Raw genomic sequence first — 17,421 nt, 5'->3', positions numbered from 1 at the left:
TCTCAGCCTCCCAAAGTTCTGGGATTATAGATGTGAGCCACCGCACCCAGCCTTGCAGTTCGTTTCTTTGTTCCTTCCTTCCTTCCTTAGTCTGGCTCTGTGGCCCAGGCTGGAGTCTCAGCTCACTGCAACCTCTGCCTCCCGGGTTCAAGCGATTCTTCTGCCTCAGCCTCCCAAGTAGCTGGGATTACAAGCACATGCCACCACAGTCGGCTGATTTTTTTATTTTTTAGTAGAGGCAGGGTTTCATCATGTTGGCCAGGCTGGTCTCAAACTCCTGACCTCAGGTGATCCACCTGCCTCGGCCTCCCAAAGTGCTGGGGCAGTTTCTTAAACAGAAGAATGTCCATGGTCCTTCAGCTATGAATCAAAGAAGGGCAGGACCATTTTCCACAAACTTAATTTGAAAAGTTAGCAGCACACTCCAGACTACTTGTTTCCTTTAACTTGATGTTCTTCACAATGTGGTCTTTCATTAACTCACCTAAGGCATTTTTAGATTTACTCGTATTTTCTGCCCTTCAGACTTTTAGAAATGATGGATTCCAGAAGGTTATTTATTTCCTGTATAGAATGGATAACTTAAAAATTATCTGATCTTGGTTCCCTTAAGCTTCCAGAGATACCTTTTTGTAATGAATGAGTTCATTACAGGAAAGCATGCTCATTACTTAAAATGCATTGCCAAGTGGTAGATTTAAGACAGTTTCTGGAGACCAAAACTGTGGAAATAGTGATTGAATTCTTAATCATCCTTTCAAAAATACTTATTAAACACACCATGTGCCAGGCATTGTGCTAAGCACTAAAGATACCATGGTGAATAAAGAAGAAGAAAGAACATGACATAGGCTGGGCGTGGTGGCTCACACCTGTAATCCCAGCACTTTTCAGACAAATACATTTTCAGACAAATAAAAAGCATCTGAATGTTTTTAAAATAATTGCTGCTATTATGCTAGATCCAAAACACTAAACAGCATTTCCTTGGGTCAATTATCACAGGATTAAAATGGAATCCAATTCAGCAAAATTTTCCTTTAAAAATTTTCAACTATAAAATTTTTTGAAGTATCAATTATATCATGGAATTCAGCTTTATTACTATACATATTATTATTCATGGCTAGTATAAATAATTATGTTTTTACAAATGACTTCTGTGATCAATATTAAAAACCCTGAATCATGTGAGATCTCAGGTCTTACTTTTTTAGAAGTACAATCTCCTGCACCTATCCCTTCAACCCATGTGCTTTATTTTTCAGCTAAAGATTTGTATGTCTAACACTTGAAATGTTTTTTCCTTTTTTTTTTTTCTTTTTTTTTGAAATGGAGTTTCACTCTTGTTGCCCAGGCTGGAGTGCAATCTCCAATTGCACTCCATCCCTTAAAAAAAATTTTTTTAAATGTTAGCACTCACGACTTTAACTTATGATCACAAAAGGGATTTCCAGTGTCACAATGATATACTTTCATGTTTTATTTTTGCTTTGCCGTTGCATGTACTCAGAGTTTCAGTGCTGAAAGCCTGCACCTTGCTTTTCATACAATCTTTCCCTATTTTTTCATTAAATGTTGACATTTACCTTTTTTTTTTTTTTTTTTTTTTTTTGTGAGATGGAGGTTTGCTCTTGTTGCCCAGGCTGGAGTGCAATGGCACAGTCTCGGCTCACTGCAAGCTCTGCCTCCCGGGTTCAAGCGATTCTCCCGCCTCAGCCTCCCAAGTAGCTGGGATTACAGGCATGCGCCACCATGCCCGGCTAATTTTTGTATTTTTAGTAGAGATGGGGTTTCACCATGTTGGTCAGAAATGGTATTTTTGTCTGACATCTTCTTTATAGAGTGTGTATAAGGCAGACCTGGAGTGGCTGCGTGGCATCGGCTGGATGCCAGAAGGCTCAGTGGAAATGAACAGAGTGAAGGTTGCTCAAGACCTCGTGAATGAAAGACTCTATAGGACACGTCCAGAAGCTTTGTCATTCACCAGCATTGTCGACACTCCAGAAGTTGTCTTGGCAAAAGCCAATTCTCTGCAAATAAGTGAGGTAAGAACCATCCTACTATCTTTTCCAAAGATACCACCCAAACTGAGCCCGTAGACTGGACTTCTTCAAAGAATTTTGGTGAGAGGAGCAACTCTAAAAATGTCTTCACTAGTGCAGATACACTGAAAATAGAACTCTGACAAACACCAACATGCCTTTCTTCTACCACACATACACACTTTGAAGCACTGCAATGAAAATGTCACTCCCTGGCAACTCAGGAACACAAATATTTGTTGACCTCATATTAAATACAGAAGAGAGAGACTTTAAGAAATTGGCTCCTGAGATCATGCAGGCTGGCAAATCCAAAGTCTGCAGGGTAGGCCAGCCGGCTAGAGACTGAGGGATGTGTTGCAATTCAAACCCAAAGGCCATCTGCTGGCAGAATTCCTTTTTACTGGGGAGGTTTGTCTTTTCTATCAAGGTCTTCAACTAATTAGATAAGGCTCACTCACATCATGAAGGGTAGTCTCCTTTACTTGGAATCTACTGATTTAAATGTTAACTTCGTTTTAACAATACTTTCACAGAAACACCTAAAATAATGTTTGACTAAATATCTGGGTACCATGCCCCAGCCAAGCTGACACATAAAGTTAACCATTATAAACATATGTAAAAACATTTTTCCAGATTGAGTAGTTAGCTAAGGCTTACATTAGTTAACTATTAGCCAAACATTAGCTAAGGCTTAATGTTTCAGATATTGATGCCCTATTTCCCTTCTCTCCACAGAAACTGTATCAAGAAGCCTGGAATAAAGATAAAAGCAACATCACCATTCCTTCTGATACTCCGGAGATGCTGCAGGCCCACATCAATGCCTTGCAAATCAGCAATGTAAGTGGCACGAACATGAAGTGTAAAAGCCTTTATGGGCAATATCTGTCTGCTCATGGAGAGTGTTATAGCGACAAATTACCTACCTTGCAATGTTTGTGGCTTTTGGTGCTAGACATTTTCTCTTTAGCTACCAGTCCCAATGCGATATGAATGGAGTTTCTCTCTTTTAAATGTGTGCTTGGATACATTGGTGGGTGCTAGACTGCAGGATTTGGGACACCTGAATCCTTTTGGTGTCCTCCTTCACTCTTAACAGTCTCTGTTATCATCTTAGGTTTTTCTTATTGATCCAGGACTTTTTCATTTGACATTTCAAGGCCATAAGAAAGACAAAAGACCATTTTTAATTACATCCAAATGATGGGCTATGTATGATATCTATGTCACAACCCTTTAGCAGAAACTTCTGAAAAGTCAAAGGACAAAATTAGGGGGAGAAAAATCTTATCAGATCTTACCTGATATCTTGATAAAGATTCTCTGGCTTCCCCATTGATCCTTAGGTTCCATGTACTTGTAGTGGGATATTTTCAAATGCATACCATATTGTGATGGATGCGAATATTCAAACATTAATAGAGTTTGATGATTAGCTTTAAAATTTTAACCAGAAGTATCCTGTACACCACAAAGGAAATATCCAACAACCAAAAGAACCCAGAAATGAATGCTTTTTTCTTATAGCGACTACATTACCATATTCTTTATGATTTATATTATGACAAATTTGAGTAAATTTGTTTATTTTTCCATTCTTGTAAACAAACCTTTATTTTCCCTCTATAGAAACTCTACCAAAAAGACTGGAATGACGCCAAGCAGAAAGGCTATGACATAAGGGCAGATGCCATTGAAATCAAGCATGCCAAGGCCTCCAGAGAAATTGCCAGTGAGGTACGCTTCCTTCTCTTTTCTTGTGGTTTTTCTTTTCTACAAAACGAGCAGGGAGACTATTTTTCAAGAATTTTGTGTTTTTAAAAAATCTGTGCATAGAATTACATCTCATCCTGTGCTGGAAGCTTTCTGTATTTGAAAATATTAAAATGGAATGGAAAACATTAAAGTTAGCATAGATGAGGTATATGTGTAAATTTACTTTGATGCTGTTACAAAGTAGAAACAAAACATCATGAAGAGTCTGTATTAAATTCCTGGGAAAATTCAGGACCCAATACAATGTCATTTTATCCCTAAAATATTTCTGACATTCTCCACAAATATAAATCACAGATGACAGTTTCATATAAGAGTTAAGACTAAAATCACATTTATATGCAAGATTTTATACTGGAGGCTTATGTAGAATACTCTTAGTAATCTTTGGAAGTTCATTTAATTCTAATTTTAAAACTTACTAGTGGTCAAAATAATTATGCTACCTGACGTGCATGGTGGCTCACCCCTGTAATCCCAGCACTTTGGGAGGCTGAGGTGGGCGGATCACCTGAGGTCAGGAGTTCGAGACCAGCCTGGCCAACATGGTAAAACCTCATCTCTACTAAAAATACAAACAAACAAACAAACAAACAAAAAATTAGCTGAGCGTGGTGGCGGGAGCCTGTAATCCCAGCTACTCAGGAGTCTGAGGCAGGAGAATCACTTGAACCTGGGAGGCGGAGGTTTGCAGTAAGCCGAGATCATGCCATTGCGTTCCAGCCTGGGGAACAAGACTGAAACTGCATTTCGAAAAAAATAAAAATAAAAATAGAATAATTATGCTACCAAATTCACCCTGACCCCAGCTCCAACTCTTTAAGCCACCTTGTTCCCTTTCTCTGCATTCTTCTCTGATTTTTATCATGTAGCCAGTTGTTTCCTCCTTCTTATTCTTCATTTTTGCCTCTAATAACCATAGCTAGTCCACGTTATCTGCTTTATTCCCAGTTTTCTCTCTCTTTGTTCAAACTTGCCTATGTTGTCCAAACATAGGAAAGAAACAGAAACCACCTTACACTAGTCCTGAGACACTCATCAGATGGAAACTCTTGTCCACAGAACTTTTGTTGTTATCTTCTGATTCAAGCCACAACCTTGCTTTCCATCCTTGAAACATGCATCTTTCTTATCTGTTTCCAAAACCACACACATATGACCTCTCCCTACTTGAGGTTCCTTCAGTACTCTTAGGAGATCATTTGACCTAATGTTGCACTTGTCAGGGAATCTTGGGGATGGAGATGATCACCTGTGCCTTGTTTTCCCCATCTGGAATATATGTTAATAATAGTATCTACCTCATAGAGACATTGTGAGGATGAACTGTGATCATAATTGCCACCAGTCAATGATTTTTTACCGAAAAACATGGTAGTTTCATGTGGATCTACCCAACACATTAGAAGTAGTCATAATAGTGTCCGGCATAGAGTAATTACTTAGTAAATGTTAGCTATTGTTTTTATTACTCGTGTTCACCATACCATCTCCCTCCTGATTTACTCATGTCCTCTCTGAAATGACCCAAAATCGTATTATCTAACTTCTTTAAAGTGAACTGAAATATATAATGACTGCCAATGTTGAGCCAATTTATGCCAAGGCTAAGAAAACATTCTGAAACCATTTAAAGAAAACCCCTCTTAATTATTTTCATATGTCTCTTTTATCTGATTTCTCACTACTTTAGTACAAATACAAAGAAGGTTACCGTAAGCAACTGGGCCACCATGTGGGTTTCCGCACCCTACAAGATGACCCCAAGTCGGTATGGGCTATACATGCTGCCAAGATCCAGAGTGACAGAGAATATAAGAAAGCTTATGAGAAGTCTAAAGGAATTCACAACACACCGTTGGACATGATGTCAATTGTTCAAGCCAAGAAATGCCAGGTCCTGGTTAGCGACATTGATTATCGCAATTATCTGCACCAGTGGACGTGTCTACCAGATCAGAACGATGTGATCCAGGCCAAGAAAGCCTACGACCTGCAGAGCGATGTGCGTATATTATCACCAGACCCCGGGGAGATGTGTATTTGTGTGTTTAAATCCAGTGCATTCCCCAGAGGCATAATTTAAATGGTAATCTTAATAGAACCTAACATATTCTGTACAATTCATGGTAGCAGAGTTTTCCCCAGACATTTTCTATCTTATAGAGGACTCCTTCTTATGGTAGCAAGACCTTATTTACCAAGATGAAAATCAGTCTCTTATTCTATGTAATTAGGTAGAAAATTTCAGTTGCAGCTGCTCTGAGCCGTTACCTTTGCATAATCATATACATACTTCATAAGTAGATATAAGCATAAGGAAATGTTGGATTTCATGTTTACTTGACACAGAAAGAGAGAGAGATGGGGGGCAGGGTGGATATAGATACAGGTAAGTATTTTTTTCTCATTATGCATACATCTAAGGTTCTTTACCTCCTAAAATCCAACTGATGTTATTACTGATGTTACTTCCAATGGTACATAAAAGGCAGACTTCAGGTGGTGAGTGTAGAAACTAATCCAAGCATACAAAGTTATGTGCCATTGCTGGCTGCCATTCCACTAAGTGCCACTTGTGAGCCCTGTTCCAATTCCTGCAGGATACTCTAAACTTCTCCCATGTGTGCCAGAGAGATAACACCCAATATTAACATTTAATGTTGATCCTTGAGTTTTATGAGATTCGCCACCTAACTGATTTAAATAGAGGTGATGTGTGGTTTGCAAGCATCAAACTCTTATGGGCAACTTTGACTCTTCCCCACTCTGTGTTCCTCTCCTTCATGTAGAACTTGTACAAGTCAGACCTGGAATGGCTGAAGGGTATTGGATGGTTGCCAGAGGGTTCTGTGGAAGTGATGAGAGTGAAGAATGCCCAGAATCTCTTGAATGAAAGGCTGTATCGTATAAAGCCTGAGGCCCTCAAATTCACCAGCATTGTTGACACCCCGGAAGTAATCCAGGCAAAGATCAATGCTGTACAGATCAGTGAGGTAAGTCCAGGTGGATGATGTTTTCAGACAAATGGAAGAAATCTGAATCCAGAAGAATTTTAAACGTGAACTTTAGACTCTTCATGTCAGCGTCAGGATCTGAAACACGTTTGCATGTATCCAGATGGATCTTTGTGTAGTCAGTCTCTTAGCAGCCTCTGGATTTCATTTGCTTTGATAAGTGTTTGGTCAATGCACATGTGGTGGGCATCTTCATGTTCTACACACCCTGATACACACTTTGATCACATTTGGAGATCCAGACCATAATATAGGCCCACCACTTAGTACTACAATCACAAAATTGCCACTTCTTTATTGCTTGAAATAGGTTGAGAAGTCTAGGGACAACTTCAATGTTAGACATTATGGTAGTTATTTGGACCAAAAACAGCTAGGTCCTGCTTAGCAATGGGAATTATCAGAGCTATCTGCAATGTGGACTTACCCATCTGATAATTAGATGTGAGTAAATGGAAAAGAATAATTTTACTACCATATTTCTGACTCATTTTAAATTATGTTGTATCACACATAAATGTGTTCTCATTGAAGTCACTATTGGCACCTCTTAAATAAAAGTGCAAATGAGGCAAGGTGCAGTGGCTTATGCCACGTATAATCTACGTTTATATCGGAGAACATCCAAAAAGAACTTTTCATTTTACTTATTATTTAATATAAAATTAGATTTACCTATTAATCTTACTTAAAAATTTTAATTTACTTATGTTAGTTTTAATTTATTATCAAATTCACTTATAATTTTATTCATCATCCATTTATTCAAGTATGTTTTATGATTTTATAATTTTATTTATGTGGTAATTGACTTATTTACTAATTGACCATTCCATCCTTTTTCATTTTTCCCAGCCATTGTATCGCGATGCCTGGGAGAAAGAGAAGGCTAATGTGAACGTGCCAGCTGACACTCCCCTGATGCTGCAATCCAAAATCAATGCTCTGCAGATCAGCAATGTAAGACAGCACACATCATTTGCTTTTCAGAGTGCTCTCTGCCTAACCAAACCTTTTATTATACACCCCAAAGAGAGTTTGGCAAAAGGCATTTTCTTCCCATTCCTTTTATTTCTAGTCTTTAAGTTAATGATAAGTAGCTGTGTGGGTCTGCGTGTGTCTGTGTAATGTACATCTCAATATTTGTTGGAAGGAAAAATGGAATGGTTTCTCCAAAAACACAACATAAAACTTATAGATACACGTAGAGTAATACCTAGTTCTCAGGTTTTAGTGGGCCATCCATCATTGCTTTTTCCTTGTAAAAGCCAAGCAATATGTTTTTTTCTGATTTTTACATGATTTATTATCTCCTAAGTTTCCTTCTTCAAAAAATAATTATTGGGAGAGAGCTTTACTAAATGTCATTAAAAATCTACTGGAATTCAAGCTCAATATGAAACCAGACTCTTTCATAAATCTTAAGGAGACATTAATGTTCAGTGTAACTGTAAATATCTATTTTTAAATACATCAGTAATGCTGACTCAGTAGCTCCCTCTTCAGACTGACTGTGGCATTGCACTCTCTGTTTGCAGAAACGCTATCAGCAAGCTTGGGAAGATGTCAAGATGACTGGTTATGACCTGCGAGCAGATGCCATTGGGATCCAGCATGCCAAGGCTTCCAGGGATATTGCCAGTGACGTAAGAGCTCCTCCTTCCCAACCGGAACAAACACTAACTAGTAGAAATAGAGGGAGTTTAACTTAATGCCCTTTGAATTATATTTAAATGGAATTGGGTCATTGTTATTAGTATATTTGTAAATCCTAAATTAAAGAATAGGACCTACAATTTGAGGATCCTTTTGCATCTATGTCTGGTTCTGCAACTCTTGCGTTTAAGCACAGATTTTGATTTCTTTTCAATATCTTCACAGTATCACTTAATTTACAAGTACTTAAAGAGATTTAATTTCATAGTATAAAGAATTCTGTTGTTACTCAAAGTGTGGCATGTATACTACCGGTGGTTCCTATAATAATTTTATGTAGTACATGCACAAGTATTTTTTTAAAATAGTTATATGGTTGTTTTAATGTGTGCTAGAAATATACTGTTTTTTTTCCACGTAGATAGGGTTATACATTTTTAAAGAAAATTTTAAAATAAGTTTATAATTAAAAATTATTTCAGGCAAGGCATAGTGGCTCATGCCTGTAATCCCAGCATTTTGGGAGGCCAAGGCGGGTGGATCACTTGAGGTCAGGAGTTCGAGACCAGCCTGGCCAACACGGTGAAACCCTGTCTCTACTAAAAATACAAAAATTACCTGGGCATGGTGGCGGATGCCTGTAATCCCAGCTACTGGGGAGGCAGAGGCAGGAGAATCACTTGAACCCAGGAGGTGGAGATTGCAAGTGAGCCGAGATCGCGCTACTGCACTCCAGCCTGGGGAGCAGAGCGAGACTCTGTCTCAAAAAAAAAAAAAAAAAAAAAAGAAAAGAAAAGTAAAATAAAAAAAATTTCAACAAAGAATTAATTTGATTTAAAGTAGTAAGAAGTACAACTGGTACTTGTGTGTGACAAAACATCTGAAGGTGGCCAGGCTATATTGGGAGATAATCCAGCAACACAGTTCTTGCCTAAGAGATGCTCTCAATGTTTTCATGCATGTAGACACAGAAGACAAACCAATGTATCAAAACTTATGGCTTGAATTTAAATAAAAACAGTATTCCCCGACCCCCCCAAAAAAGGTAAACTAAGGGAGATGGAGTTAGTTTGAGTAGGCTCTCTAGAAAAAGTGGGTTTGGAAAAATTACTCTTCTATTTTCTGTTCACATCTACCAGTATCTGTACAAAACTGCTTATGAGAAACAGAAAGGCCATTACATTGGCTGTCGCAGTGCCAAGGAAGACCCTAAACTGGTTTGGGCAGCAAATGTGTTGAAGATGCAGAATGACAGGCTGTACAAAAAGGCCTACAACGACCACAAAGCCAAGATCTCCATCCCTGTGGACATGGTGTCCATCAGCACTGCCAAAGAAGGTCAGGCACTGGCAAGTGATGTGGACTATCGCCATTACCTGCACCACTGGTCTTGCTTTCCCGACCAGAATGATGTGATCCAAGCCAGGAAAGCCTACAACCTACAGAGCGACGTAAGTGTGTCCCCCAGGAAACAAGTCCCCCATTGCTTTGCCTGATGGCCCCTTCCAATGCTCTGAAAACACAACTCTCTGTACGTAGGCACTCCACTTTATTATTATTTTATCAGAATTATTAATTGCCTACCTACAGCCAGGTTTCTTCAGAAAGTTATCATTGTTAAAGGTGCTACCAGAATTTTCCTATAGATTTGTTAATGTGTACAGTGTTTCCAGTTTCTTACTTTTTTTTTTTTTTTTGAGATGGAGTCTTGCTCTAGCACCCAGGCTGGAGTGCAGTGGTGCAATCTCAGCCCACTGCAACCTCCGCCTCTCAGGTTCAAGCGATGTTCCTGCATCAGCCTCCCAAGTAGCTGGGATTACAGGCATGTGCACCACGCCTGGCTAATTTTTGTATTTTTATTAGAGACAGGTTTTCGCCATCTTTGCCAGGCTGGTTTTGAACTCCTGACCTCAGGTGATCCACCCGTCTCAGCCTTCCAAAGTTCTGGGATTACAGAAGTGAGCCACCATGCCCAGCCTTGCCTGCCCTTCCTTCCTTCCTTCCTTCCTTCATTCCTTCCTTCGTTCCTTCCTTCTCTCCTTCCTTCTCTCCTTCCTTTCTTCCTTCCCTCCTTCCTTCCTTCCTTCCCTCCTTCTCTCCTTCCTTCCTTCCTTCCCTCCTTCCCTTCTTCTCTCTTTCCCTCCTTCCCTCCTTCCCTCGCCCTGTGGCCCAGACTGGAGTGCAGTGGTGTGATCTCAGCTCACTGCAACCTCTGCCTACTGGGTTCAAGCGATTCTTCTGCCTCAGCCTCCCAAGTAGCTGGGATTACAAGCACATGCCACCACAGTCGGCTGATTTTTTTATTTTTTAGTAGAGGCAGGGTTTCATCATGTTGGCCAGGCTGGTCTCAAACCCCTGACCTCAGGTGATCCACCTGCCTCGGCCTCCCAAAGTGCTGGGGCAGTTTCTTAAACAGAAGAATGTCCATGGTCCTTCAGCTATGAACCAAAGAAGGGCAGGACCATCTTCCTCAAACTTAATTTGAAAAGTTAGCAGCACACTCCAGACCACTTGTTTCCTTTAACTTGACGTTCTTCACAATGTGGTCTTTCATTAACTCACCTAAGGCATTTTTAGATTTACTCATATTTTCCGCCCTTCAAACTTTTGGAAATGATGGATTCCAGAAGGTTATTTATTTCCTGTATAGAATGGATAACTTAAAAATTATCTGACCTTGGTTCCCTTAAGCTTCCAGAGATACTTTTTTATAATGAATGAGTTCATTACAGGAAAGCATGCTCATCACTTAAAATGCATTGCCAAGTGGTAGATTTAAGACAGTTTCTGGAGACCAAAACTGTGGAACTAGTGATCGAATTCTTAATCATCCTTTTAAAAATACTTATTAAACACACCATGTGCCAGGCATTGTGCTAAGCACTAAAGATACCATGGTGAATAAAGAAGAAGAAAGAACATGACATAGGCTGGGTGCGGTGGCTTACACCTGTAATCTCAGCACTTTGGGGAGGCTGAGGTGGGTGGATCACAAGGTCCAGAGTTTCAAGATCAGCCTGACCAACATGGTGAAACCCTGTCTTTACTAAAAACACAAAAATTAGCCTGGCATGGTGGCATGTGCCTGTAATCCCAGCTACTCAGGAGGCTGAGGCAGGAGAATCGTTTGAACCTAGGAGGCAGAGGTTGCAGTGAGCCGAGATTGCCACTGCACTCCAGCCTGGGTGGCAGAGTGAGACTCCGTCTCAAAAGCAAACAAAAAACATGACTGCTCCTGACTTTAGGGAGTTCACATTGATAACCGAGACCTAGATGTTCATTAAAGAATAAAAATGGAATGGCTGAGAGTGATCCATAGTGCTATGAAGAGAGATCGAGAAAGTTCTTCTGAGAGGGCACTGATTTTACAGAGATACGAAGGAAGAATAGAAGTTGGGTTGGTTAGGAGGACATGGGGCATTCCTTCAGCGTGACCAACATGTGCAAAGAGGGCTGATGAGACTACGAATTGAAAGACAGGCTGTGTGATCAGGACACACAGGGCCAATGGAAGTACAGATGACACGAGGCTGGAAGAATAGGTGGGGACTGGTGCCAGACCATTCATCCCTTCTAGTCTGTGTCAGAGATTTTGATGTTTATCCTATGACCGATGGGAAGCCATAGGAGTTTATTCTATGACCGATGGGAAGCCATAGGATGGGGGAATGTTGTGACATCGGATTTGAATTCTGAATTTTGAAAAGATCATTCTGGCCGCTGTGTAGAGAACTTACTAGAAAGCCCATTATTGTTGCTTTAAAGTCTGCATTGATAATGGTATGATGATAACCTAAATATTATTCAGAAGTCTTCCATGCAGTCCCTCAAATGGAGAGCTGCTTCTGCATCACTTTGCCTTTTAGAATGCACATGGGCACTACCACACAGACCCTTGCCACAGAAAACCAAGCAAAATGAAGTGCCATTGTGCATTTGAGGAATTATGTTTGTCAGGCTAGTGCTCTGTTTTAATTATTGTTTGTGGAAGATAAAATAAAAGAGGCCTGGCGTAGTGGCTCATGCCTGTAATCCCAGCATTTTGGGAGGCCAGGGTGGGTGGATCACCTGAGGTCAGAGGTTTGAGACCAGCCTGGCTAGCATGGTGAAACTCCGTCTCTACTAAAAAAAATACAAAAATTAGACAGGCATCATGGCACGTGCCTGTAGTCTCAACTACTTGGGAGGCTGAGGCAGGAGAATTGCTTGAACTTGGAAAGGGGAGTTTGCAGCGAGCTGAGATCGTGCCATTGCACTCCAGCCTGGGTGACAGAATGAGACTCTGTCTCAAAAAAAAAAAAAAAAATATATATATATATATATATATGTATTTATGTTATATATATTTTATGTTGTATATATAATATATACACACACAACATAAAAACTGTCCTTGTTTTACCACACACATACACAACAAAACACAAACCCTGCTTCTACCTGTGTTTTCTTTTTCAGGCCCTCTACAAGGCTGACTTGGAGTGGTTGCGTGGCATTGGCTGGATGCCCCAAGGGTCTCCTGAAGTGTTGAGAGTCAAAAACGCCCAGAATATCTTTTGTGACAGTGTCTATCGGACGCCTGTGGTGAACCTTAAGTACACAAGCATTGTTGACACACCTGAAGTGGTCCTTGCTAAATCAAATGCTGAAAATATTAGTATTGTGAGTTAGTTTTTCTCTATTAAAATTGAATTAATGCCATAAATAGATGAGAAAGAATAAACCTGGTCATCTATTTTAGAATAATAAAAACTTTATTAATAACAAAAATTTTATTAAGTAATACAGTATTGTCTTGGTTTGCTTATTAATTTTAAGCAAAAACTCTAATAAAAGGGAATAATACAGATTTTATATCAAATTTGAGTAACTTATGTGAAAAGATTCCAGAAATCTTTGCCCTAACATGAAAGGGTTTTGGATCAAATCCAAAAGAAAATTTAAAAGTTGCATACTGGGACTAGCAACATGAAAATTGTGAAGTAATTTTATTATTTTTGTTTCTTTCCACAGCCAAAGTACAGAGAGGTTTGGGACAAGGATAAAACTTCAATACACATAATGCCAGATACTCCAGAAATTAATCTCGCTAGAGCAAATGCTCTTAATGTGAGCAATGTAAGTACTACAACAGACTCTCTTTTTGTTTGGAAAGTTACCCAGTCAGGGCTATACTATGAGCATGGAAGGGAGGGAAGATGGACTCGGTCCCTGACTTCCCGCAACAGGGGAAGACTCCTTGTGGTCACCCCTTGACTAGGAGTGAGGCAAGGAGGAGATCCCTGGTGATTCACTGGGCAAGGACAGTTACTGGTGAGTCAATATCTCCACAACAAAAGTCTCTTTAGTTGTCCTTTTTGAATAAGGGGACAAAGAAGGTGAAAGACGAATGAAAAGATGCACAAACAAGAAAAGAGAATTAACGATAGACTCGGATAAACTCAAAATAATTATGAGAAGTCTTTGTAAAAATATATGAATTAATTTTAAAACATGGACCTCTGGGGGTTTTCTAGAAAATCATAAATGACCAAAATTGACCCAAGGAGAAAAAAACCAAAAAACATACAGCAAGAAATTAAGAGGTTTCTTAATTAAGAAATTAAGGAGAACATTTAAACACTTTTCTTCCTACTTTCAAGTGTCAGGGTCCCCTTGATTATTTCAAAACTTCAATAAATAAATAAATTACCAGGAGCCTAGTAAAAGAAGGAAATCCATTGCAATTACCAAAACTTTTCAAAGATAGTGTCACAAATTAAAAACTATAGACCAGCTGGGCATGGTGGCTCATGCCTATAATCCCAGTACTTTGGGAGGTCAAGGCCAGAGGATTGCTTGAGCCCAGGAGTTCAAGACTAGTCTGGGCAACATAGGGAGACCCCATCTCTGCAAGAAAATAAAAAATAAATAAATTAGTTGGGCAAAGTGAGGTGCACCTGCGGTCCAAGTTACTTGGGAGGCTCAGGTGGGAGGATCACTTGAGCCCAGGAGGAAGAGGCTGCAGTGAGCCATAATCATGCCACTGCAGTCCAGCCTGGGTGACAGGGCAAGACCCTGTCTCAAATAAATAAATAAATAAATAAATAAATAAATAAATAAATAAAATTTAAACTGTAGACCAATAATGGGGGGAATCTTAAATATTAATAAATCAAATTCAGCATGACATTAAAATGATAAGATATAATCAACTGGGGTTCATGCAGGAATGCCAAGAGGGCCCCATAGTCAGAGACCTAATAGTGCCATAGAACAAGAAGAAAAGGCTCATTTTATTAGATTTACATGGCATCTGACAAAATCCAATACCCATTCTTATTTTTTAAAAATAAAATCTTAGTTAAGAAAGAATAAATGAATATTTTCTCAACATGACTGAAAAATAAATCTCAAATCAAAGGCCAATTCATCCTCAGTGACCAAACTTCTCATTCATATCAGGATTAAAATGAGGGTGCCCCTAATATCATCATTATTTAACATTTGCTGGAAGTATTGGCTAAGTGAGTGAGATTCTCATTGATGCTAATATAATTACTCAAGAGTAAGAACATGCCTGGCGCGATGGCTCACGCCTGTAATCCCAGCACTTTGGGAGGCCAAGGCAGGCGGATCACGAGGTCAGGAGATCGAGACCATCCTGCCTAACACGGTGAAACCCTGTCTCTACTAAAAATACAAAAAATTAGCTGGGTGTGGTGGTGGGTGCCTGTAGTCCCAGCTACTCAGGAGACTGAGGCAGGAGAATGGCGTGAAACCCAGGAGGCGGAGCTAGCAGTAAGCCGAGATCACGCCACTGTACTCCAGCGTGGGCGACAGAGCGAGACTCTGTCTTAAAAAACAAACAAACAAACAAAAAAGAGTAAGAACAGAAGATAAATATTGGAAAGAAAGAGGCCAAATTATCATTATTTGCAGAAGAAGTCATTTTAAGTCTTAAAAAAGAGAATCAACTGAGGAAAAAAAAACCTATTTGTGAGTACAAGATAATCCAGTTACGTGGCTGGCTACACAATTCAAGAAAGTTCAAGGAAGATACCATTTTCATGGATCGCAGAAATTACTTGTGTGTAGAATAGTATGACCTCAGAAGAAGAAGGATACTACCTTAGTGCAATTTGCCAAGGCTTGAAACTTTGCATGCTTTCAAAAGAATAATATGTCTTTGTGAGAGAAGGAGGCTGCCCGCAAAGATTCCTCACCATGTGCCAAACAGCTCTATAAGTTCTAGTATAATGAGCCACTTGGGGACTAATGTTTTCCAATGTTTAAGAAGAAAATATAATTTTAGGGCGCTGATGTATTTTCTCTTTTGGACCAGATATCAGTATCATGGTGCAGCGCATTCTTGTCAAGAGGTTGAATCAAGGGGTAGTCAGTTCTTCACTGCAGTATAGACGCCTCTTCCCACTCAATCCATAGGCATCTGTGGCAGGAGAATTCTGGAAAGTCACATATGCTCTCTTTTGCATGATAAATTTCTCAGCTGAAAACACCAGAACCTTACCATTGATATTATATGAACAAGACTAATATTCAAAATTATGCTAAAAGTAAAATTATTAACTTTATTAAGATATTAATGAGAATGACTTCCATTTTGGAAGAAATCAAACACCCCATTTGAATGCTAACCAAACTGTACAGCATTTTCTTTACAAGTGTATCACCATTACTGTAATCTTGACTAAACCCACAATTTAAAACTGCTGCCGTTATTTAGAAAGCACAACTTTAGCAGAATATTTGTATGTGATTTTATGGGTAACAAAGCAAATTCACGTTAAAATGACTCATGTAATCTTCATGCTCACTACATTGAGTAAGATATTGTTATTTTGTTTTTATCAGATGGTAAATTGAGACTTTTAAAAGTTAAGAAATTTTCCCATGTTCTCAAAGTTAGTAGCTGAAAACATTGGGTCTCAGGCCCCAGGCTTTTTTTTTTTTTTTTTAGTTAAAAATATATACATATTTGGCTGGGCATGGTGGCTCATGCCTGTAATCCCAGCACTTTGGGAGGCTGAGGAGGGTGGATCACTTGAGGCCAGAAGTTCGAGACCAGCCTGGCCAACGTGGTGAATGAAACCCCATCTCTACTAAAAATACAAAAAATAGCCAGGCATAGTGGTGGCTCATCTGTAATCCCAGCTACTTGGGTGGCTGAGGCACAAGAATCGTTTGAACCTAGGAGGCAGAGGTTGCGGCGAGCTGAGATCGTGCCACTTCACTCCAGCTTGGGTGACAGAGCGAGACTCTGTCAAAAAAAAAAAAAGTATATGTATATATATACTTATATATATATATTTTGTATATATATACTTATATATATATATTTTGTATATATATACTTATATATATATTTTATATATATATACTTATATATATATTTTATATATATATACATTCAATATATATAAATATTCAATATATATATTCAATCTCATAAAAAGCATTACATAAGAAATAGTGTGAAAATGTGCATAATAAAATAGAATGAAAACAAAAAGTAAAAAGATAACATAATACACGTTTGCATTAACTATTTTGTAGTTTAATTAATTAATTACTTTATTTATTTATTTTTTGAGAGGGAATCTTGCTCTGTCACCCAGGCTGGAGTACAGTGGCGCGATCTCAGCTTGCTGAAACTTCTGCCTCCCGGGTTCAAGCGATGCTCCTGCCTCAGCATCTCTAGTAGCTGGGATTACAGGTGTGTGCCACCACACCCAGCTAATTTGTGTATTTTTAATAGAGACAAGGCTTCACCATGTTGGCCAGGCTGGTCTCAAACTCCTGACCTCAAGTGATCCACCTGCCTCGGCCTCCCAAAGTGCTGGGATTATAGGTGTAAGCCACTGCACCTAGCCCTTCTTGTACATTTTAATATGGAGAATATTTTTTCTTCTGTACAGAAA

General features: G+C 39.2%; 1 protein-coding gene across 1 annotated transcript in view; it reads left to right on the top strand.

The window, feature by feature from the left end:
- Positions 1–17,421, top strand: part of NEB (nebulin) — a 241,876-nt gene that overhangs the window by 137,794 nt on the left and 86,661 nt on the right. Inside the window, exons 97-106 of the mRNA XM_034954281.3 lie at positions 1,845–2,048; positions 2,787–2,891; positions 3,681–3,788; positions 5,521–5,832; positions 6,620–6,823; positions 7,700–7,804; positions 8,383–8,490; positions 9,640–9,951; positions 12,959–13,162; positions 13,514–13,618. Of these exons, the coding sequence (XP_034810172.2) occupies positions 1,845–2,048; positions 2,787–2,891; positions 3,681–3,788; positions 5,521–5,832; positions 6,620–6,823; positions 7,700–7,804; positions 8,383–8,490; positions 9,640–9,951; positions 12,959–13,162; positions 13,514–13,618 (1,767 nt within the window). The remainder of the gene's footprint in view (positions 1–1,844; positions 2,049–2,786; positions 2,892–3,680; positions 3,789–5,520; positions 5,833–6,619; positions 6,824–7,699; positions 7,805–8,382; positions 8,491–9,639; positions 9,952–12,958; positions 13,163–13,513; positions 13,619–17,421) is intronic.

Source organism: Pan paniscus, chromosome 13, assembly GCF_029289425.2.
Source record: "Pan paniscus chromosome 13, NHGRI_mPanPan1-v2.0_pri, whole genome shotgun sequence".
Taxonomy (NCBI): Eukaryota; Metazoa; Chordata; class Mammalia; order Primates; family Hominidae; genus Pan; species Pan paniscus.
This window is presented reverse-complemented; position numbering and strand designations above follow the sequence as displayed.